The sequence below is a fragment of the Corylus avellana genome, chromosome ca10 (assembly GCF_901000735.1).
Source record: "Corylus avellana chromosome ca10, CavTom2PMs-1.0".
Taxonomy (NCBI): Eukaryota; Viridiplantae; Streptophyta; class Magnoliopsida; order Fagales; family Betulaceae; genus Corylus; species Corylus avellana.
The window spans coordinates 2251564-2274502 of record NC_081550.1 but is presented as its reverse complement, the minus strand read 5'-3'; the positions used below and the strand labels follow the sequence as shown (position 1 = coordinate 2274502).

The 22939-nt window shown below is 35.8% G+C and overlaps 3 protein-coding genes and 1 non-coding gene across 6 annotated transcripts; 3 read left to right on the top strand and 1 right to left on the bottom strand.

The window, feature by feature from the left end:
• Nucleotides 1-1567: 1567 nt before the first annotated feature.
• LOC132164157 (aldehyde dehydrogenase family 3 member F1-like) lies at nucleotides 1568-6348 on the top strand. Of its 2 annotated transcripts, none has more exons than XM_059574592.1 (10): nucleotides 1568-1838; nucleotides 2458-2526; nucleotides 3883-3979; nucleotides 4102-4308; nucleotides 4628-4752; nucleotides 4915-5019; nucleotides 5118-5290; nucleotides 5418-5508; nucleotides 5644-5793; nucleotides 5896-6085. In XM_059574592.1, exons 1-10 carry the CDS (start codon nucleotides 1641-1643, stop codon nucleotides 5992-5994), a joined length of 1314 nt encoding a protein of 437 aa, XP_059430575.1. In that variant the 5' UTR covers nucleotides 1568-1640; the 3' UTR covers nucleotides 5995-6085. The 2 variants fall into 2 exon arrangements, with proteins under 2 accessions (XP_059430575.1, XP_059430574.1); XM_059574591.1 differs by having other exon boundaries at nucleotides 1569-1838; nucleotides 5889-6348.
• Nucleotides 6349-7485: 1137 nt separating this feature from the next.
• On the top strand, nucleotides 7486-15577 carry LOC132164074 (origin of replication complex subunit 1B-like). The gene is made up of 16 exons (XM_059574487.1): nucleotides 7486-8496; nucleotides 8600-8735; nucleotides 9631-9783; nucleotides 9881-10021; nucleotides 10107-10258; nucleotides 10342-10441; nucleotides 10566-10688; nucleotides 10770-10931; nucleotides 11048-11105; nucleotides 11240-11418; nucleotides 11578-11692; nucleotides 12351-12421; nucleotides 13007-13102; nucleotides 13659-13735; nucleotides 14648-14731; nucleotides 15302-15577. The coding sequence occupies exons 1-16, from the start codon at nucleotides 7592-7594 to the stop codon at nucleotides 15363-15365; spliced, it is 2616 nt and encodes an 871-aa protein (XP_059430470.1). The 5' UTR covers nucleotides 7486-7591; the 3' UTR covers nucleotides 15366-15577.
• LOC132164833 (small nucleolar RNA snoR28) lies at nucleotides 9691-9768 on the top strand. The gene has a single exon (XR_009438435.1). It is a non-coding gene; the product is annotated as a small nucleolar RNA snoR28 (small nucleolar RNA).
• A 460-nt stretch (nucleotides 15578-16037) lies between the features above and the next one.
• On the bottom strand, nucleotides 16038-21613 carry LOC132164128 (polyadenylate-binding protein RBP47B'). Of its 2 annotated transcripts, none has more exons than XM_059574555.1 (8): nucleotides 21325-21613; nucleotides 19757-20237; nucleotides 18510-18586; nucleotides 18298-18428; nucleotides 17869-17965; nucleotides 17248-17406; nucleotides 16644-16744; nucleotides 16038-16539 (listed from the first exon to the last, which is right to left on the bottom strand). In XM_059574555.1, exons 1-8 carry the CDS (start codon nucleotides 21511-21513, stop codon nucleotides 16449-16451), a joined length of 1326 nt encoding a protein of 441 aa, XP_059430538.1. In that variant the 5' UTR covers nucleotides 21514-21613; the 3' UTR covers nucleotides 16038-16448. The 2 variants fall into 2 exon arrangements, with proteins under 2 accessions (XP_059430538.1, XP_059430539.1); XM_059574556.1 differs by having other exon boundaries at nucleotides 18510-18583.
• Nucleotides 21614-22939: the final 1326 nt, after the last annotated feature.

Here is a 22939-nt window from a genome sequence, read left to right as displayed (position 1 = left end):
GAAATTTAGGTTTTGGGAGGGGGTGGGGAGACAAAACTTCAAAGGAATTTTTTTTGGCGGGGTAAAAAATTAATTTTAGAGGATAAACATGAAAATTTTATGAGAAATTTTAAAACTTCGGGGGGCTACCTCTCCACGCATACACCTAGTTCTACCCCTTCTCCTCACGAACCTTGTCGAAACCTAGGCTATAATATATATGCTACAATGACCTACTGTTAGTGTAGATGATTATACATCTCCCATAAATACTACAAATTGTTATGTTCCTACCAATTCTCCTATCGTTGTTCACCATACATAGACTCAGAATTCATATCACATTTGCCTCTAATTAATAATTATTAATATAGTGCCCTATTAATAGGGTTATTGCCTTCTGAAATGCATGATTGTTGCATCCATATCGCTACCAACTATGAAAAACGTTAGGGTAAAGTCCATATACCCCCCTCAAACTACCACTTAATTGACAATGTCCCCCTCAAACTTTCAATTGCGACAATGTACCCTCAAAACTACCAAAACATTGTCAATATCCCCCCCAAAGCTAACAAAAAGATCAAAATGCCCCTATATATTTATCAATATGACAAAAATACCCCTAAAATTCAAAAAAATAATAATAATAAAACGAAAATTTTAATTTTTAAACGATTTTTTTTAAACCAAAATTTTTATTTTTTTTAGATTTTTTTTAAACATTTTTTTAAAAAAGAAAATTTTATTTTTTTTAAACGAAAATATTTTAATTTTTTTTTTAAACGGAAATTTTTATTTAAAAATTATAAAAGAAAACATTCTTTAAAAAAAACAAAAAACAAACGAAAAGTTTTCAATTTTTATATAAAAAAAAAATCGAAATTTTTTAATTTTTTTTTTCTAATAAAAAGATTTTTTTTTTTTTTTAATTTTTTATTTTAGGTTATTCCAGAAATTTTAGTATTTTTTTTAAAAAAATTTACTAAGGGTAGTTTCGTCAATGAGGGGGACATTGACAATGTTTTGATAGGTTGGGGAGTACATTGTCGTAATTTAAAGTTTGGGGGGACATTGTCAATTAGGTGGTAGTTTGAGGGAGGTATGTGGACTTTTCCCAAAACGTTATATATAGGGATAATTTCACTTTAAACCCCTGAATTACCATGTGATTTGACAAATCCCCTCAAACTTCAAAACCACCCTTAATTCCAAATTAAAAAATAAATAAAAACGAAAATCGGGGATCTTTTAGTCTTTTAGATATTTTCATTAGAAGTTAACGGCTAAATCTGACGGATGGGTTCAAATTGACTGCAATTGAAAGTTTAGAGATTCAAATTGAGAGGTCTTAAAATTTGAGAGGAACTTGTGAAATCGCATGGTAATTCAAAAGTCTAAAGTAAAGTTACCCCTTATATATATTATCTAATAATTCTCTTGAAGTTCGTAAAAACAAAAAGTGAAAACAGGTATAAATTAGAAAAAAACTGTGAGTGAATCTGATCTGAGCCCACATCATTACTGTACGTACGCTGGTTGGTATAGTGTACAGTCACAACTGAGAGCTGGTGCACTTCATGCTGCCGAGAGGCCTTTATGAACCCCAACAAGGCAGGCAGCAAAGAGTCAAGTTACTTCTGTTTCTCTAGCTCTAAACCATGGAGACTGTGAGAGGTTTGGAAAGAGATGTAGAGGATTTGAGGGAGTATTATAGGCTTGGAAAGACGAAGGAAGCATCTTGGAGGAAGTCACAGCTCAAAGGCTTGCTTACTTTCCTAAAGGAGAAAGATCGAGATATCTTTAAGGTTCTTAAGCAAGACTTGGGAAAACATCACATTGAGGCTTTTAGAGATGAGGTATCAATGTCTTTTTTGCATTTTCTTGTTTCAAAATTACTATAACTTCTTCTTTTTTAAGCTCTATTTATACTTTAAGCGTATGGGGTTAAGAGTACTTTTTTACATACACTTAGGGGTGTAAAACAAGCTGAGCTTTAGTGCTTGCTCCAGCTCGGCTCATTTAAGTTTTTCTCGAGCTCGAACTTGACACAAGTTTCATTTTGTGTTCGAGCTTGGGTCGCCAAGATGGGATTCCTAAGCTCAAGTACTCGGCTTGAGTACTCCGTCCATGGCCCTGATTCCAATGTTTCCTACGGTCTCAATCTCCGCGAGAAATCCGAATACATTGTCGATGATGAACGGCAGTGATCTACTGCTCATGCTCCGATGGAGGTGGTATTGTCACTCTAGAAGTTGAAGGACGACCGCATGAAGGAGTTCGCTTACTTGATTTAAGCACAAGCAGAAAGTGTTTTGGAAAATAAAATTTTAAAATAGGTTTTGAGAATAATCACAAATTTATATATAACAATATCTTTACAAGAATGAAATCAGCAGTATACCTTTTAGATTAGGAAATTATAAGACATTGGATCTCTTGCTTGGCTTACTATATGTACACTGTCCTCATTTGCAGATTGGAACCTTGATAAAGTCACTGAATTTAGCATTGGGTTCTTTACAAGAATGGATGTCAGGCAGAAAGGTAAGCTCATCCATCAAGGCTTTATATAGCATTTAAGGAATGCATTTTTTATGGCTTTAGAAATGAAGAACTGCAGAAAAAGGTTATAATATTTTGCCGGATAAATACATAAATACACTTAAGCCCTCCCAACTACTTATCATTTTCAAAAGAGCCTCACAAACTGACAAGTGTGACATTTGGATATATCAAATTACCATTTTGTGGCAAAACACTACTCCATTAGAACGAATGGAAAAACCAAATTTGACCAAAATCTTTTGAAAATACCATTACTTTGACCATTGAAAAACTAAATTTGCCCTTTAAGAAAAGATGAATTTTTTTTTTTTTGGGTGGGTGGGAGGAAATGAAAACTTACCCAAATTACCTTGAGTACTAGCTAGATCTCTCGCAACTCTTGTAAGGGGGAATAAGGAAGAGCAAATCATTCACTTACCATTTCAATTAAATATTTTACGAGTTGGGCATCCCTTTTTTTTTGAACGGAAATCTGAGGATTTCATTGATTAAAGATCACGAGTATAAAGCTCTTACAAAGCAAAGCAAAAAGCTTTTACAACACAAAGCATAAAGTTCTGCAAAAATCATAACCACATGTTATGATGTTAAAAAGTCATAGATATAAACAAAAATTCTTACAATCATGTGCTATCTATGACTTCAATCTTCCGCTAACCCATGCACAAATATAGTTAAAGAGCATATATATCTGCTCCGAGCAAATTAAATCTAAGACATAGGTAGCCAAATTTCCTAACAAAATTTATTTAAACTGGCTGTGATAGATAACCCCTCACACCTAATTATCCAGGCCATCAGAAATAACCACTCACACCTAATTATTCCTCCTCACTCATGAAGGCAGATCTAAACAGAATAAACCTCTTATTCAAAACAAAAAACACAAACAAACAATCAGCAAGCAGCAGCAGCAGCAGCGGCAGCGGCCAATGAGGAGATTAACGGCACAACACGGTGGAAGTGGAGAGGCCGAAGTTGCTGATCTGGTTGGAAAACACCTGCAAACATAAAGAAAAAGAGAGGAGGAGGGAGCAGATCTACTCTCTCCTCCTCTCAAATTTGTTTTCTGAGGAGAAGGGCCGAGGCATATCACGTTTTAAGTGAGAGTTTGAGCCTACATGTGAAGGAAAATGTTATAATATAAATTAAATTATTAAATTTACCTCTTTCTATCGGTTCATTAATTTTTTAGGACAAATGATGATTTAATAGGTACTTTAGGGGGCTTAAGTGTATTTAACCCATATTTTGGGTGACCAAATAATAAATTCAGGAAGCTCTTCGAGAGAAAGATATGCAGATACTAACGTTTTGGTAATGCATGGTTGATAGGCTACACTGCCACAAATTGCTTTGCTCACCACTGCAGAAGTTGTTCCCGAGCCTCTTGGCCTTGTCCTCATTATATCATCTTGGAATTTTCCCTTTGGTGAGTGAAATACTTTATACAACAAAAATTCAAAACCTTATAATAGCTTTTATTCATTCTTTTTTTTTTTCCCAACATAATTAATTATGATAAAATTATTGCCTTTTTGTTACAAAATATAGGACTGTCCTTGGAACCTCTGATAGGGGCTATAGCTGCTGGAAACACAGTGGTTCTGAAGCCCTCGGAATTGGCTCCTTCATGTGCCGCTTTTCTAGCAAATAATATCCCAATTTACATGGACAATAATGCTGTCAAGGTTGTCCAAGGTGGACCAGCTGTTGGTGAACAACTCCTACAGCAGAAATGGGACAAAATCCTCTTTACAGGTAAAAACAGTAGAAAAATGCAGATAAAGATCCCCTATAGTTTTCAAAAAAATTGTAGATTCTAAAATTACGTGAATTCAAGTTATTCTTTTCATCGAACGGTTTGAAAATTATCATGTTTTTATGCTTTATGTTGTAAAAAAGTTTTGAGCCAAAAAATTTGTATATTTCATATCATTAGTGTCGCGTCAGGGAATAAGCACTTGAAAGTGCACATAGCATTTCTCAATACAATAGATTATGCAGCTAAGCTGATCTTATCATTCTTTCCTGTATTTGGGATTTGGAAAATAGAATTAAATGTTAAAACTAATCCTAGGAAGTGCACGGAATGGACGGCTTGTTATGTCTGCGGCTGTGAAGCATCTGACACCTGTTACTCTGGAGTTGGGTGGAAAATGCCCTGCTATTGTTGATTCCCTTTCTAGTTCTTGGGAAACTAAGGTAAGTTCAACATTTATATATATATATATATATATGATTTTTTTGTTGTCACATGATTGGTTAAACACCTTTTTGTTTCTATTTTAGTGTCCAAAATTTATTATATAAAAATTTCATGTTAACAATTTGCTTATTGGAGTCATTTTGTGCTCTAATCACAAGCTTGCTGCAAAGCGAATTCTTATGGCGAAATGTGGGTCCTGTGCTGGTCAAGCATGCATTGCAATAGATTATATGCTTGCAGAAAAGAAATCTACACCCACTTTGGTATGAAAGTAGCAGAAGTATATATATGTGTAATTCAAAAGTTTCTTAATTAGTTTATAATGCAGCAATATGTTGAAATGAGATGGTCTTGTAATTAGGTAGGGTACATTAAGGCCATGATCAAGGAAATGTATGGAGAAAACCCAAAGGAATCATGCAGTATTGGAAGGATAGTAAACAAACACCATTTCTTGAGATTGAAGGATCTTTTGAACGACCCCAGAGTTAAAGCTTCTATTGTTTATGGTGGTTCATTGGACGAAGATAACTTGTAAACAGCATAATCTCTTCTCTTTTTTTGTTCATATATGCTGCCTATATATATTATTTAAGCTTTCTTTCTTTCTTTCTTTCTCTTTTTTTGTTCTTATATTTGCATATTATAAACCTCTATGCAGGTTCATAGAGCCAACAATCTTGGTGGATCCCCCGCTTGAAGCAGCAATCATGACAGAAGAAATCTTTGGCCCATTGCTTCCAATAATTACAGTAAGATATACATAAGCAAGTATATATATATATATATATATATACAAATACTTATTATGTACATCTATCTAAATTCGTTAGCACAATATATTTATATAATTGATTAAAATACCATATATTTTCTTGGTTTTATAGTTGGAGAATATTGAGGACAGTATACAGTTCATAAACTCAATGCCTAAAGCACTTGCTATTTATTGCTTCACCAAAAATAAATCTCTAGAGAGAAGGATTATATCCGAAACATCATCTGGAAGCATCACATTCAATGATGCCCTTGTTCAAGTATGTTATCAGTAACTCTCTGCTATATATATATATATATATATATATATATATGATCTTGATAGTTTAAAGGCTTGTATTGGCTATGTGTGCAGTATGCAGCTGACACCCTCCCATTTGGAGGAGTTGGTGAAAGTGGGATGGGAAGATACCATGGAAAGTTCTCGTTTGACACTTTCAGCCATGAGAAGGCCATATTAAGAAGAAGTTTCCTGACTGAATTGTGGTTTAGATTTCCTCCATGGAACACTCAGAAACTGCAACTCCTTGACTGTGCCTACAATTACAATTATATTGGATTACTCCTTGTCATTCTGGGCTTGAAAAGGTCTAAACGAGCTTCATATTTTAACTGAGAGATGCATTCACATGATCTTCTCTCAACTCTCAAGTTTCTTTTCTGTCTTTGTATAAAGAGAGGAAATATTTCTCAAAACAATTATGTTTTTATTTTATTTCCGAATATAATGCTGTTTGTGTTATATCAGCCGTATATGACGTGGGTGGGATAACGGTGTAGTATTTAACATTTTTTGTTCGGAGAAAATTTTTTCGACCCGATTTAGAGATATGTCCTTTGAGATATTGTCTTGCTCAAATATAAGGTTGTTTTATTTAGCATGTTTCAAGAATACTCATATCACTTAGGCGACTCAAGCTTATTATGGCAATATCTTTCACCTCAATAGCTTTTTTCTTTCGGCGCTTTTGCAAATATTCATTGTAAAATTTATTTTTGACCTTCCTCTTCTCCGCCACCCAAGTTCTAGTTCCGCTCCCGGACGATGTTCTAAATCTTGAGAGCAAAATTAGTGGTCTCAATAAGTCTCTAGATTTTGCCTTTTTTTTTTTTTTACTTGATTATTTGTTTGAACAGTTTAGATCCACATGATATCAAATGTTGACATGTCAATAAGATTGGCCATTGTACCTCTAGGCTGTCAAGGCAAAGATAAGTAGTATGTTGTCGCATTACATGTCTGTTGAGGCTACAATGGTTTTCTGTAACGCTTTCTCTTGTCTTAATAAATCCTTCAAATTCATCTAACTTTTTTACTTGATTATCTGTTTGAGACGATCTTTTATTTTCTATTTTTAATTTCACATCACATGACTTGAGTGAGATTTATCCACTTTTTTGTTCTTAATTATTAGAAAGCACCACTTCAAAAAAAAAAAAAAAAAAACTAAAAAATTATTAGAATCACATTAGTTTAACCTCTATAAGCACAAAAAGAAACTTTTAAATTAATTAATGTGAATTGAGATATTCTGAAAAAAAAAAAAAAAAAAAAAAACTCGCTGAAAGAAAATTTTACTGCGAAAGCGAATTTGAACCGTGACTCCATACATATCAATCCTTTTATTCTTGAGTGATCTCTTTCCTTCCTCCCCAAAATATTCATATTGATGCTAAATAAATTAAATGTTTTAAAATAAATATGGAAGAAGTTTTTGAAGAAATTTCCTTTAATTCAGTTTATAAAATTGTCATGTATTTATTAACGTATTTTTAAATATGTATTTCTCACGTGTTAAAAGACATATAACAATTTTGTAAACTAAATTAAAACAATTTCATTTAACTGAGTTTAGAAAAAAAACTGTGTCTAACAAACATTTGGGAAGGGCTTTCCACATCCGCTCAACGGTTCGTTCAACGTTCAAAAGGTCTCGAAAATGGAGGGAACATTTCCCGCCAATTCTCTCTCTCTCTCTAGAAAACTCTCTTTCTCTCTCTCTCTCCCTCCCTCCCTCAAACCCCTTGCACCGCCACCACTGCATTGTCCGTACATCAATGGCGGAGACCCCGAAAAAACCCTTCCACACCCCAAGAAGCTCCAAACACCAACCGCAAGTCACACCCAAGCCCTCTCCTTCTCTCACCCCTGCAACCCCGCAAACCCTAGCCCCTCGCAGATCCACTCGCCGAACGTCCCTACACTTCAATCCAACCCCCAATCCCCACAAACACAACGACCAAATCGAAAACCCCATCGAGGACTTCGCAAGAACCCCAAGAAATAAGAACAAAATCAGGGAGAGATCCGATCCAAAGACGCCCCGGAAGTCGATCAACAATGACGAAGAAGCTTGCATTGAATCAGTGAAAGCACCGAAATCTGCAAAGAGGATTGAAAAACCAGGGCCGAAAAATGGGGGAGATTTCGTTGACGTTCAGGTATCGTTCTCGCCGGCGTCGCCGGACCCGTCCGAATCGACAGGGAGGAAGAGGAAGAGAGGGGGAGACAGGATGGTGGTCACGAGAGCTATGGCTTCATCAAAGTCGGAGAAGAAGAGGGGCTCGGCACCGCCACGGAGGCAGTCGGGAAGGCGGGTGTATTACAAGAAAGTGGTGTATGATGGGGGCGAGTTTGAGGTGGGGGACGATGTGTATGTGAAGAGGAGGGAGGAGGCAAGCTCAGATGATGAGGAGCCGGAAATGGAGGACTGCAGGGTGTGCTTTAAGGCGGGGAGGGCTGTGATGATTGAGTGTGACGATTGTTTAGGTGGGTTTCATTTGAAGTGCCTGAAGCCGCCGTTGAAGGAGGTTCCGGAAGGGGGTTGGATATGTGGGTTTTGCGAGGCCCGCAGATCAGGTAAGGAGATTGAGCTCCCGCTGCCACCGAAGGGGAAGAAGCGGTTGAGGACGATGAGGGAGAAGCTGCTTTCAAGCGATTTGTGGGCTGCCAGCATTGAAAGGTAGCTTTTTGTTGTTTTTTTTAGCTGAATTATGTGAATTTGTGATGTTATTGTAGTTTGTAATGTGTGTAGATTTGGTGCTTTGTTGGTTGGAGGTGTGCAGTATGTGGAAAGAAGTGGATGGTAGCTTTTGGTGTCGGGTATGTTGGTATATAATCCCGGAAGAGACTGCCTCTGGAAGACAACCACATAATTTGAGGAGGGAGCTTTATCGCACAAACGATTTTGCTGATATTGAGGTGGTAGCCTGTATTTTCTCTTGATTATATAGCTATTGATAGAACAGATACCACTATAGCTAGGATTCGTAAAGTTGCCTGCAGTATTCTGTTTTGGAATTTTTTTGCACGAAAGTCAATTCTGTATCTATTCTTGTAAAATACTACATGTTTTCCTTGTTTTTTTGTGTTTATCAGTGTGAATCGCAAAGCCGCTAGCAAATGAGTGAGAAAACCCTAACATACTTAAATTTTACTATAGGAAATAAGCATAAAGAAAAAAGAGAAAATGACTGATTCAGCTCTCATTCTGGATGTGAGAGGATGTAAAAAAAAATGCATACATTTAGATATAGTGATGTAGCAATTTCTGACTACCGATGAAGGTTCAGCAAAGAAAAAGTCCCAAGTCACGCTCTGCTGTAATGTTGGACAACCAAGGACATCTTACCTCCTAAAGCAAGCCCAAATGATCTATTTTAACATTCCATAGCATATACATAACTATCCAGTTGGGTGAAGTTAGATATACAAGTTTTTCATAATAATCCGCGGAAATACCTTTTCTTTTTTTTTTTTTTTCTTTTCCTGAGGATAGAACATTCATCAATAATTGTTTGACTGTTTCCATTGGCAGGTGAATTGAATTCAACCCAATTAAGTACATAAAAGTATGGCATCATGCTAATTGTCTTTTACCATTTCCCCTGTATGATAACTTCCTACTTATATACACAGTCCACTGAACAATTTTGTTAAATGGTCTATTAGGTTCTGTAACTTCAGAAGTAGTCTGAAACTGCAAAATCTTCCTAATTTCTTGAACTAGCTTTTAATGATAGTTCAGACATCAGCTTCCATTCTTTCTTGGTTATCATCCTTTAGTTTGTAACAATGCTCGTGCACATTACTGCAGATGGATTCTATTCTTAGACACTGCTCTGTCATGAATCCTAAAGAATATGCCAAGGCCATTAATGAAGGGGATGATGTTTTTTTATGTGAATATGAATATGATATTCATTGGCACAGTTTCAAGCGTCTTGCTGATATTGATAATGGTAAAGAGGTAAGCATTTCAGACGATAGAGGCAGCATTTGGGGCATTCAATGATATCAAAATTGAATTAGCATTTAAGATTTATGGGCCAATTGTTATTTGGTAGGATGGTGAAGAAGTTGACAGTGATGAAGATTGGACACTCTGCAAGGATTCAGATTCTGATATAGATGAGGACTTTGGATATGAAGAGGAGAACTTAAAAAAATTACTAACCAAACTATCCCCAGCTCAGGAGTTGGCTGCAGTATGACACTATTCTTTATTTCAAACTTGTAGATTTAAGTTTGGTGATTGCCCAAATTAAAGTATTCTATGTGTAATTACTACAGAACTCAAGGAAGGGACAGTTCTTCGGACTTCAAAAGATAGGGACCAAGAAAATCCCAGAGCATGTAAGATGCCACAAGCAGACTGAACTTGAAAGAGCAAAGGCAACACTTTTGTTGGCATCATTACCTAAATCTCCACCTTGCAGGAATAAGTACGTGCAAATTGAAATGTTATAGGTTTTCTTATGTTCATTTATTCTTACATTCCAATGAAGGACACTTTTTTTTCTTCCAGAGAGATGGAGGAGATTACTTCATTTATCAAAGGTGCCATCTGTGATGATCAATGTTTGGGACGTTGCCTATACATTCATGGTGTTCCTGGAACTGGCAAGGTAGGATCTGTTATAATGTGTAAAATAGAACTCTGTTGTTTGAGACATGCTTCAGATTCCCTAGTTTTCTTCATGCATAAACAAATTTTACTTATTTGATCTTCTTATGCTTATGAAACTACAGACAATGAGTGTACTAGCAGCAATGAGGAATCTGAGGTCTGAAGTTGATACAGGAGGTGTAAGACCCTACTGTTTTGTGGAGATTAATGGTCTAAAGTTGGCATCCCCTGAGAGTATATACAGGGTAAACATATTAAATTAACCCTATTTTCTTTTTGGGGTTGTATTCTCCGGTTGTCCTATAGTGAATCCTACGTTCTTTCAGGTTATATACGAAGCATTAAGTGGGCACAGAGTCAGTTGGAAAAAGGCTCTCCACTTGCTGAATGAGCGTTTTTCAGATGGAAAGAAAATTGGAAAAGAGGATGACCGACCTTGTATTCTGCTCATTGACGAACTTGATCTTCTTGTAACAAGAAATCAGTCGGTAACTGGTTCATGTTGTGATGTGAAAGTTTGTTAATAATAATTTTAAGGTCATATGTTTTAGGCATTTGTAAAAGATAAAAAGTCACTTATCCATATGCCCTTTTTTTCTCACAGGTTCTATATAACATTCTTGATTGGCCTACTAAGCCACATTCCAAATTAATTGTGATAGGTATGTCTTATATTGATTAGGCTTCTTCCCAGCAAATCTAAATAACAAAAACAGAAAAGCTAGATATTGATGGTGATGACAATGATGATGATGATGGCTGCAATCTTATTTCTTTTTAATGAATATAAATTCAGGGATAGCAAATACCATGGATCTTCCAGAAAAGTTGCTACCTCGTATCTCAAGTCGTATGGGTATCCAAAGGCTTTGCTTTGGCCCTTATAACTATCAGCAGCTTCAAGAAATCATTTTAAGTCGTCTTAGAGGCATTGATGCATTTGAAAAACAAGCTATAGAATTTGCATCAAGAAAGGTCAGTGTTTTGCTCTTTGTTTCATCATGCAACTTGATTTTGTCTCTTTAATTTCTTGTCTAATAAATTGTTTGCAGATGATAAACACTTACTCTATGATATTGTTTTGTTAATTTTCTTGTCTAATAAATTCTTTACTTATCAAAAAAAAATATTCAGGTCGCAGCAATATCAGGAGATGCACGTCGTGCTCTGGAGATATGCAGGCGGGCAGCAGAAATAAAAGATTACAATATTAAGAAACTAAAGTCAACTACCAATTCTGTTCCTTCAGGTATATAGACTTATTAATTTGTTCACTTACAGTGGATGATCCCGGGAAAGTTTTAGTCGTTTTAAATCTTCTTTTGAGTCCATTGCACCCATGCACAAGTGTAAAACGTTTTTCAACATATGTAGTGTCCAGCATTGGGCAGATTGATGTGTATATCCATTTGATTTCATTTTGAAAATCAGTTGTCTTTTATTTTTTATTTTTTTTATTCTTGATCTTGTCAATGTTCAAGATCAATTAGAGTAGTAAATCTGTGTGAAGAACAATTTGCATGTGGTCGGTCCCCTTCCCCCTAGGGAGATAATGTGTTTAATTGTGATCATATTTTACACCTTTCCATTACTTTAGATACTCCTGTGATTGCATGTTTTTAGCTCAGTCCAATTTGTTAGCTTTATTTTAGTTTTCTTTTATGACATTGGTGGCATATGAGATGTTATTTGGCGCTTTTACATCATAATAGGGCAAGGTTCCTAAGGTATAGAATGAGAGTGGGGCTAGAGAAATTAGCTAAACCATTAATCATAATTGACCCTTCTTCCTATGTAAGATGAAACCTTGCCGTCACTAGTAGCTTTAAAGTAAGCCACTGTGTCATGAGAAGTAGGATTTGCTTGTTCTTTTCACTAGTTTAATATAATATCTCTCCATTTTGCAGGAAAATCAGTTGTTAGTATGGCTGAGGTGGAAGCAGCAATCCAGGAAATGTTCCAGGCACCTCATATACAGGTCAGTTTAATACTTCGTGTATATGTAGTCAATAATGAATTAGGACCTATTTGTTGTAGACACTTGTCCTCCATTTGTTCGAGTGGTAAATGGCATTTTGGAAGAAGATTCCAAAATAGTCAAATGAGGCATATAATGTTGTGCTGTTTATGTTAATATGCTATGAGACAAATTAGATGTGGATTGATGGCCTTTCTAAAAGGTAGTATGCTGAGGGGAGAAGAAGCTGTTTTCCTTTGAGATATCAGAAGACTTGGAGAGTTGATATGTTGTGAACATGATGATTCAAGTGTTTCAGAACCAATATAAGTGCCAGACTTGTTAAGAACTGTAACTCACAGAAGAAAAGCTACTGTTATAGGACCAAAACTATCACTGGCACAAATCATTGAATAACCATTGTCTTATTGATGCTTTTTCTGCCACATCAGTCGACAAACAGGATTCATTTGCTAGCTTAGGAAATAACCATTTCGTAGGGGTTACAATAATTTTTTTTTTTCATTTATATTACATTTGCAGAGTGACAACAATGTTGTGATCTTCCTGGGATATGCCTTCATAATTTTTTTTTTCCTTCTGCAGATAATGAAAAGTTGTTCCAAACTGAGCAAAATCTTCTTGACAGCTATGGTGCATGAGCTTTATAAAACAGGAATGGGTGAAACTACCTTTGAAAAGGTCAACTTCTCAAACTTCTCTCGTAAATTTTGTGTTCTTGCTTTCTGTTTTGGTTATATTTGGATTTATTTGCATTTCTGACATTTCACAAATATTTCAAAGCGAGAAACCTCTTTAACTCATCAAACATGCCAACTAGTGGAAACCGTGGAGTATATTTTTTGTTTCATTATTTCTTGGGTCAGTTAAATAGCTGGCACCCTCGAAGAATCTGAGAGTTTCCTTGATGGAAGATCCAAGGACTGAACCCAGAGTCATTTACACAATTTGTGCAGATCTATTGGTGAATACTTGGAGCTTTCTGTATCCTGAATTTTGCTTCTTCTTTGCATAATAGATCAACTAGAGTGCTTTGCAAACATGAAAATATTAAGTGAAAAGCTCGACTGTAGTCACTGGATATCACAAGTAGAAACTCAATAAGCATGACTATTAGTTCACCATCACCCTCTGATGCCTTCAGCCCGCCAGAACTGTGGAAACTTTTTACGAGTGTAGGAAATTTAAGCTTAAGAATACGTGTGTATATGTATTTTAACTTTTATTTGTACCGCAGTTGGCAATGACTGTATCATGTCTCTGTACAAGCAATGGAGAAGCATTTCCTGGATATGACACACTCTTGAAAGTTGGGTAAGTCATGTCATACTATTATTTTCTTTTCATAGAAATTAGATTGAAACAATACATGATCTCACAGTCATAACCTTGACATATACTTCAAAGGGCATATGGAAAGTTGGAAACCATGACGAAGAATTTTCTCTCTCTCTCTCTCTCTCTCTCTCTCTCTCGTGTGTCATTTCAAAACAATTGTTTTATGCTTTCTGTCATCTTACATACATTTTTATATTAGTTTTTTAAAACCATAATCCTTTCTCCTCATTGGATTTCATTTTATTTTCTGACCGTTTAGGGATGACCCTTTTTTATATAAGCTTTATTATTATTAATTTGTTTATGTGCTTGTGGATGTAAATATCTTCCATCTTTATAATACATCATTTGTTGGAAATTTGAATATCAAGTCCGTGACGGGATAAATTAGTGTAAGTGTTAAGAGGGAACTTGGGCCTCCTTTAAACATACGTTTGAAAAATAATTTTCTGAATGATTCCTTTATCAGCATTAAGCATTCCTTAAAAATACTTGCAAACGGATAAGATAAATAATATTCACTAATGATAAACCCAATTTTAAAATAATGACAACAGAACTAATCTAAATTCTAATTGATAAAACTATCCTTAAAATAACCATTAGTCCTTATTAAATAAAATCCTACTCTTAGCTTTGTCATGATTTACTTATCAAAAAAAATAAAATATTACTCTAACACAACTTTTAACCTATATATGAATAATCCTATCTGTAACATCATTTTGCCTGTAAAACAACGAGTTGAAGTTATTCTTTTTCAATTTCTTCTAGCTGACCTCTTAAATAATATAAAATGATATGGAATTCATTTAGTAGAGCTGATGTTAATGAATTCCATGTTTAGGTGAAAAACTGAAATTCCTTTATTCAATTTGTTTCTTGCAGCTGTAAGCTTGGTGAATGCAGAATAATTATATGCGAATCAGGGGCTAAACACAGGTTGCAAAAATTACAGCTCAATTTTCCAAGGTTAGTTGTCTATCAAGCGCTCAGCTAAAACAGATTGGATCCAATTGACCTTAGCATATAAATTTCAACTCCTGCAATCTAATTATACAAGCATGAAAGGAAGTGTCTTGCATCTGAACTCTGCCACCAGGCATGACTTTCTTGGTTTTCTATAGCATAGGAGACTGTCAATAACAAATATAGTTCCAATTTCATTCACTAATTTTATCCTTTATTGGTCCCTTGAATGCTGCATCTCTAATATAAATTACAAGGACAAGACACAGGATTCTTGTTGACATTTAAGGTAGTCCTGCTGGATTCTGCCCAATCCTGAAATTTGGTTAACCTCTTAGACCCATTGTTTTTACTCTAGGATTGCCATGGCCACCATATTGAGGGAAATTTTTCAAGACATGAGAGGGAGAAGAAACAAAACATTTATTGGTTAATTGTGATGTTCTTTATGCATTTGCAGTAGACAGAAGGAAACAAACATTTTAAAATCGATCATTCACGCATACAAGAAAGCATATCAGATAACTTTGAAAGCATTGTAATTTTGACTAATTGCATTTTGCTATGTGGCAGCGATGATGTGTCATTTGCACTCAAAGACAGCAAGGAGATCCCTTGGTTGGCTAAGTATCTATAATTCAAGACCCAGAATCACATTCAATATTAAATACAGAGCAATTTTGACTTGGATTTCGATACTTTTTATTATTATTATTATTATTTCTAAATTCCTATTAATTCATGTTATTTTATCAGATGCCTCCATCTTTCTTTCCTTCTCTTTTTAAGTTCATCTGGGAGAAATTGTATCTTGTTATGAGGCGTTGTTATTTTTCCTATTGTAAACTTTGTGAGACAAATAAACTTCTAAATTTTACTTTGTTTTGAACTTTATTCAATCTGCACATTCTTTAACTTTGGCCCCATCATTAGCCTCAGTGAATTAATTGAATGTTGACCACCTAAATGCAAATTAATCTGAATTCCTTAGCTCTGGTTACTACCGTTTTGGACTTTGATTACTTAATCGAAAGACAACTAAATAGAAATTATTTACCTTCAACCTCGGACCAGGTTCGAGCTTATGTATTGGCTGTCGAAATTGTTTTTCTGCAAAGGAAATACTAAATAAAATATGATTTACCTTAAGTTTTGAATAAGGTTTGGGCTTGAGTTATGCTAAAATTTACATTTTTATCCTAAACAAATTTTAAGAATTAGTTGGAATTGTCACGTCGGCATTTTGAGTTGAAAGTTGAAAAGTGGACGTTTTTTACCCTGTTGGGTTGGTGCACAAACAATCAAGCAATGAAATCACACATGGAACGAGCTATTTATAACCAGTAAACCCAGGAATAGTAGCTTGTTTTTCAAGTCAAGCTACTTGGAATTAAGCATTCTTCCAGTATCAACATCCACAACGCAAATAACAGGAAAGTGTAAACAAAAAGATAATTAACAAAGAAAGAAAAAGAAAAAGCTCAAATCCTGTAAAGCAAGGTATACTGAACTCAAGCATATCCTGCCTGTTTCAACTCCAGATTGTTACATCATAGTCCAAGTGGCAAAATGGCGCACCAATGTGAAGCACATACTGAATGTTTTTTCTCCAGGCTGCAATTTACCATGTCCAACTACTAGCGTTTGTTTTTTTAATCTGTCAGAGCTCCGGGAAACATTGAACAAAACCAGAATATCAAAAAGGTTATGCTAGAGATGCCTATGCTTGCTGCGACAGCGACGAGGTTTTCAGCCATAAGGGCCGCCCTAAAATAGTACTTCCATGAATAGAGAGATAAGCAGCATTTAACCTAGCATCCAACATTCAAAACAAATAAACAAGAAATTAATATTTTAGTATTTTTGTGGTTTGGTTCCTAAATTTATATTGAAAACAGTTGAGAAGAGAATTTACTTATCAACATCAGGCGTAGCCAAGGGATCATATAACTCCTCCCTTTGTTCTACAGCTGGCACAGCACCTGCCATAGCGGCCACATCTTGAGCACCATCAACCTGGAAATTAACCATTTAGGTATAGAGTCATTTTCAAGAGACTTGTGATCCATTTAGGCAACCAAATATGTTCTCAATATGTGTTCTCTCTGTTAAGTGCAAATGTGGGATGGGCAATAACTATACATGGTTGTTTAGAAGTAGTCAAAACCTGATTCTCATGTGTAGGAAGGGTAACAACAATACATGAATGACCATACATATTCCAAAACCCAATTTTGGAGTAAAAACCAATTATTTCCAATTTTGAATTTTTCTCATTCAAATTGTCAAGAAATTTCATGGTTCAACGACTTAATTCATATATGCTGTTCACTTTCACTTGTTCTAGCACCAACTTAGTTGATACTAGAAACAATGGCTCACTTGGCCAAAGTATTGGCCATAAAAAGAACAAATGGTTCTATTTCTGTTGGCTAATACAGCAGCCCATAAGAAGAAATAAAAATTGTTTTGGAATAATATCCACAGCAACAGGCGAAACTAATATCAAAACAACCTACCTGCTGAGGGTACTGTGCATAACCCGGATATGAACCGTATGCATACAATGATGGATCTTGAGTAGCCCCATAAGTATAGGCATCATAGCCTTGTCCATAACCATAATAAGCACTCCATTGACTCGGATCTACTTGCTGACCCCAGCTACCAGGCAAGTCCTACAATAAGTCAGTATCAAAATTTTGTCAAGGCTAGACTAATGTATATGGAAAATTAAATGCATGGAGATAAATTCCAGTACAATACAAATGGGTAACCATATAAGAGGTAAAACGGAGCATACATACCTCAATCATGCCTTACCAGTAAAACATAGTTAAAATTACAAAAGTGCAGACAAAAAATTAATTGTGTTTACAAAAGTTGTTTTGACTGTTGGGGAGTTCTTTGATAAAGGCCTTCAATCTCATTCTTTGTTCCCTCCTACTACTAAGACAATAAATAGCTTAATTTATTGCCATTCCACCTGAAGTTTGTTACATTATCAGTCTCAATTTTGTACATTCAGGTGTTCCTGGCTTTGAAATAAAGCATTACATTACGAGGCAGACATGAGCAACAATATCATTATTAACCGGATCAAAATGAGCACTTGATAGAGATGAACTAAAAAAAATCACCTGTTTAGCTGTTGGACTCCTACCCCAAGAAATGCGGACAATTTGTTGACCAATCATCTTTCCCTGCATCTTTTGGATGGCATCTTCAGCTGATGCTCTACATAAACAAATGTTGGAAGAGAAATCAGGAACCCCGTTGACCACAGAAAAGGATAAGTAAAGAAAAGACTTGAAAATAATTTGTTGTGAATTATAGGGTTGACTTTTTGCACTACAAGTTTTTCTAATATTCTTCCATGGTTCATATTTTTGCAAGTCAATTTGTCTATGCAAAATGGACTATTAAGGGCTATCCTAAAATAAGTCAACATTCTAGCATAACTACCAATGCTTTTATAAAAGAGGGTAAAAAGGAAAAGGGAAAAAGACCCACCATCAAACTTATGAGGGCAATCAAGTAAAGGTTTCACACGCAAGCAAATAACAAACCTTGTCCCAAACTGTACAAAGCCACATCCTTTGCCAACAGGAATCTTGACGTAGACAATTTCCCCAAACTGCAAAAAGGTTTGCTTCAACTCCTCTTCTGTGACATTAGGATCCAAGTTACCAACAAAAATCTGCAATAGAGAAAAAAAGAAGAAGTAAGAATTAAGAGACGAGACATAAAAACCCAAAAGACTCCAGTATCTCTGACTTACTGTAGTATTATTGACATCAGAATCTGCTGGCACCGTAGGCACTGGTGTGCTATACAACGGAACAGGATATGCTGCTGCTAGAAAAGTGCACAGGTAAGAGCACTTATCAGGCCCAAAATAGTATCAGAAAACCAAATTGTGCATGAAATGCATACTTGAAGCATGACAAAACCCATCTGCTATGTAGGCAAGATATGAATAAAAAGCAGTACTTGAACAGTAACCAAAAGCAGAAAGGAGATACCTTGTCCAAGCTTCAACTGTTATTCATTTTTATCTTTTTTCAGGTTGACACCTTCTTAAGCTACTATACTTTTGATATATTAAAGAGGCATTTTTTTTCCATATTATATAGACCCTTTTCTTAACTGCATGAGTAACCTTGTTACCAGATACTGCAGCAAGGGCATGGTCATGGGTATGCCTACTAAACACTTCAATGAATAAATTAACGATACTTCTTTAGAAGTAGGAAAAGGATCCAATGACTTTGAAAGAATTTTCCAGGAATTTCGTTGCACCCCACCCTCAAATTCCTTCTCTTCCATTGAATCGATCATATTCACTACCTACATTCCAAGAAATTGTGCAGAAAATTCTGTGACTCTCTCACTTATACATACACAGACGTGGATCTTCAATTGGGTAGTGATCTCTGTGTGTGATATGGATGCTCACAGAACACTCACCTATGATTTTCTCAAAAGGACATAATTTTCCTGATAGCAAAACTATTGCGTGGAAAAAAGAGATTAAACAAATGGAAAAACGTTCCCATGAAAGAACCATCAAGTGAAAGACAAAATTCATTACTTCTTTCCCAGAAGATTTTCAATGCAGTAGGTATGCTTTACAGGTTGAAAAAGAGTGTATGAGTATAGTGAACTACTATAATTGCTATTGGTATACAGTATACACAGCCTGAGTACCAAAATCAAAGACGTACAAAATTGATCATGACACAATCAAGAGGGTCCCAAGCAGCTGTCACTCAATTTCTCTAGACAAGTACAGCACCAGCCCATTTCATCACAATTTACTTCTAACAATAAGCACAAGATAAGAAAACAGTAAATCTAAGAGGACGGGGAAGTTTGTCAAGGAGACCTCATGACAAAAGATCTCCATCAAGATAGTTTTGTCCAGACAATGGACATAACATGGTAAAGAAAGAATATATGAAGATAAGAAAATGAGTCGTCTAAGACTGCAACATGACATTATTTCTATGAAAGTTCAAATGATACCTTTAGTTGCAGGATATGGTTGAAAAGCAGTGGTTTTCTTCGGTGTAGCCGCACTAATACGCATTGGCCTAGTTGAGCAATAGACACCATTCATTTCAGTCATTGCCCGATTCCTTTCTGCCTCATCAGAAAATTTAACAAATCCATATCCCTTTGAGCGCCCAGTATTTGGATCAGTCACAACCTTGGCACCTCTAACAGATGGATATTGAGCTCGGAAAGTCTCTTGCAACAGATAATCAGTAACATCAGGTGCTAAATCCCCCACAAAAATAGAATGCTCAGGCCCAGCATCAGGACGCCTTTCCCCAATACCAAAAGAAGCCCAGTTCAACCTGAAAGTTAGTTCAGTCCCAGGCATTAGAGTCCCATTGTATGTCTGCAGAATCCTTTCAGCTGCTGCATGGGAAACAAACTCGATGAATCCATAACCCTCAGGCTGGCCAGTGATCTTGTTACGTATAATCTTTATTGAAACTACCTGAAAAGAAGGCCCATAAGACTTCCAAAAAGAGCCAAATGAGGAGAAGGGATGCATACAACGCAACTTGATAAGCTAAGAGATGCCAAGAAATTCAGTAAAACTCCAACCTTAGAAGTAGGATTAATTTTAAGACTCAGATTATTCCCACAACTGTAAATAAGCACTAACCCTCTATCCAATCTAATCTGAAAAACAGATACCTATCCTGAATTATTCAAACTGAAACACTCCCTCGCCACAAACTCAAATAGTCACTTTTCACAATCGAGGTCTTTGGTTGCTAAGAAAATGTAGAAACTTTTGCGCAGTATATTTATGACATTCAAACACAAAAGGCGGTGACTCATGGAACAATTTTGACTCAACCGAAGATTCATTTTCCTCCTCTATCTTCTTCTCAATCAATTACAACATAACAGTCAAGACCTTTCCTTTTCTTCCATTGACCAAGTTTTATAATGATCAGACAAGGTACAAAGGTACTCTGAATCCCATCAAGTTCACATAGCCTATAGATAGAGCAAAACTTGCCCCAACACGCATTCAGAACTTGTATATGCCCATAATTCACATAACCCCACAAGTAATCACGAATTCATACCCTAATCGATTGGCTTATATTTACGAAAAATTCAAATTTTAAACACCAATCACAAATTAACTTACAACTCCCCCACACCGAAAGCCAATAACCCGAACAATGGCATTTCATTTTTCATACTAAAAAAAACAAATACCCATTTTTATTGAGTATGTGAACATGTAAAAGCAATTGAAAATTTTCAAATCCGAGCTCTCTACCACCTAGAAACATCACAAACTCAAAGCAGCATTAGGAACCCTAAGAACCCCACATCAAGAAAGCGAAAGACAAGATAACAACCCATAACCAACTGGGAGTTTAACACTTCCATTTGGGCGCCTGAATTTGAAGACAAGCATCAAATTTTCGTTCTTCTTTTTTTGGATGAATTAAATTTTCCTTACAAGTGTAACTAAATACATACATTTATATATATATATATATATATATATATATAGAGAGAGAGAGAGAGAGAGAGAGAGAGAGAGAGAGAGAGAGGACCTCGCCGGTGTGAGCGAAGCAGCCATGGAGGTAGGACTCTTCGACCCAGTACTGCAAATCACCTATCCAGAGAGTTCTGACTTCCTCGACGGTAGTTGGCTGGTGGTAACCCTGAGACGACATCGTTGCCATCGCTGTTGTTGCCGTTGTATATGCTTGGTAATGGTGGGGTTGTGACTGCGCGCTCATCACCCACCGCTGCTATTACTCTCTCTCTCTCTCTCTCTCTCTCTCACAGGATAAAGCTTAATTTGAGGGCGGTAATTCGTTTTCGCGCAGCTATGTCGAGATGGATACTTTATATATTAATTTTAATTCTGGGTGTGTTAAATTCTTCCTCGTTATCCTCTAAGTTTGTTTTTGATTCATGTTGAGTTTGTAGATCACCTATTCTCAAAAAGTAGTTCAATTAGTTGGAACGATGCATAATGAAGCAGAGACTATAAATTTTTCTCCTCCTCTTGTGCGGACATGTAAAAAAAAAAAAAAAATCGTAGGTCATGTGAGTCGCATATCCGATTCGAGTTGTGTCAAAGCTTTGAATATAAGAGTAGGGCTAGCAATTTAGCCCACGACCTGAAAACACATAATTTTAAGGTTAGTGTTTATGTTAAACAAGTTCGGGTCATAAACAGGTTATCCATTTGGACCATTTAATAGACGTGTCGGATCGTGTCAACCTACAGGTTCGCGGGTTGACCCCTTTTTTATTTTTTAACTTAAATTTGTAACCTAACTTTTCATAGTTTTCTCCCTTTCTTTTCTACCTCAACTGATAGCCGCTCTCTCTCAAACTGTCGCAGGTCTCAATCTCCAATCTCCCTCTCTCAACCACCATTCTTTTTAAATTAAAAACTGTCACATTGCTACTCAGTTGTTGGAGCATGAGATTTTGGTTAGGCTATAAAAATTAAAATGACTTCATTGTCGTGGGTCAGAATGCCTTGGCATCTAAATAAAATGTGTCTCACATGTCGGGTTGGGCCATGTCAACCTAAAACAACATGTTTATCTAAATGGATTACATTTGTCGTGTCATGTTACTCGTTAAGAAAATGTGTGACGTGTTGAGTTTGAGTTGGCATAAACGAGTTTGCAGGTCAACTAGGTTAACACGAACTCGACACGCCAACCCATTCTGTCAGTCCTATATAAGATTTTATAGGTCAACCACTCATCAACTATAATCTTGCAATTTTGTGTTAAATTCATATCAAGTTCACGAGTCGTGTAAAAAATTATCAGTCATAAATTTAACCATTTCCTTCAACTTGTAATTTGCTTAGATAAAAAAAAAAAAAAAGGGTTTAATTTTTAAAAATAAATAAAAGTCAAAGAACAATTTTTAAATAAGATAGCGCTAAACCTAAACACACATCTATTTTTTTTTTTTTGAATAAAATCTGATCTCATTCAAAAATTCTGAAAATAGTACAAAACATCTAGAGTCAAAACTCTAAATATCAAGAGCATGAGGCTCTAAAACTCCAAGAGACGATTGCTCTAAGAGAACAATATGTTGAACAATATCAGGGACTTCTTCCATCCAGATTCTAGAAACCCCTGTAATCCCTGCTGCCCGCGCCAAACCATGAGCTGCTTCATTTGCTTCTCT

What these genes read in the sequence shown, in the direction of transcription:
- LOC132164128 (XM_059574555.1), bottom strand. Translation starts at nt 21,513, where the DNA reads ATGAGCGCGCAGTCACAACCCCACCATTACCAAGCATATACAACGGCA. An exon ending in TTTGTACAGTTTGGGACAAG is followed by an intron (nt 17,966 to 18,297) that starts GTTTGTTATTTG and finishes TTGTTTATGTAG; the next exon opens with AGCATCAGCTGAAGATGCCA. An exon ending in GGAGTCCAACAGCTAAACAG is followed by an intron (nt 17,407 to 17,868) that starts GTGATTTTTTTT and finishes GACTTATTGTAG; the next exon opens with GACTTGCCTGGTAGCTGGGG.
- LOC132164074 (XM_059574487.1), top strand. Translation starts at nt 7,592, where the DNA reads ATGGCGGAGACCCCGAAAAAACCCTTCCACACCCCAAGAAGCTCCAAA. An exon ending in TCTCCACCTTGCAGGAATAA is followed by an intron (nt 10,259 to 10,341) that starts GTACGTGCAAAT and finishes TTTTTCTTCCAG; the next exon opens with AGAGATGGAGGAGATTACTT. An exon ending in TTCCAAATTAATTGTGATAG is followed by an intron (nt 11,106 to 11,239) that starts GTATGTCTTATA and finishes ATATAAATTCAG; the next exon opens with GGATAGCAAATACCATGGAT.
- LOC132164157 (XM_059574591.1), top strand. Translation starts at nt 1,641, where the DNA reads ATGGAGACTGTGAGAGGTTTGGAAAGAGATGTAGAGGATTTGAGGGAG. An exon ending in TTGAGGCTTTTAGAGATGAG is followed by an intron (nt 1,839 to 2,457) that starts GTATCAATGTCT and finishes CCTCATTTGCAG; the next exon opens with ATTGGAACCTTGATAAAGTC. An exon ending in AATGGATGTCAGGCAGAAAG is followed by an intron (nt 2,527 to 3,882) that starts GTAAGCTCATCC and finishes CATGGTTGATAG; the next exon opens with GCTACACTGCCACAAATTGC.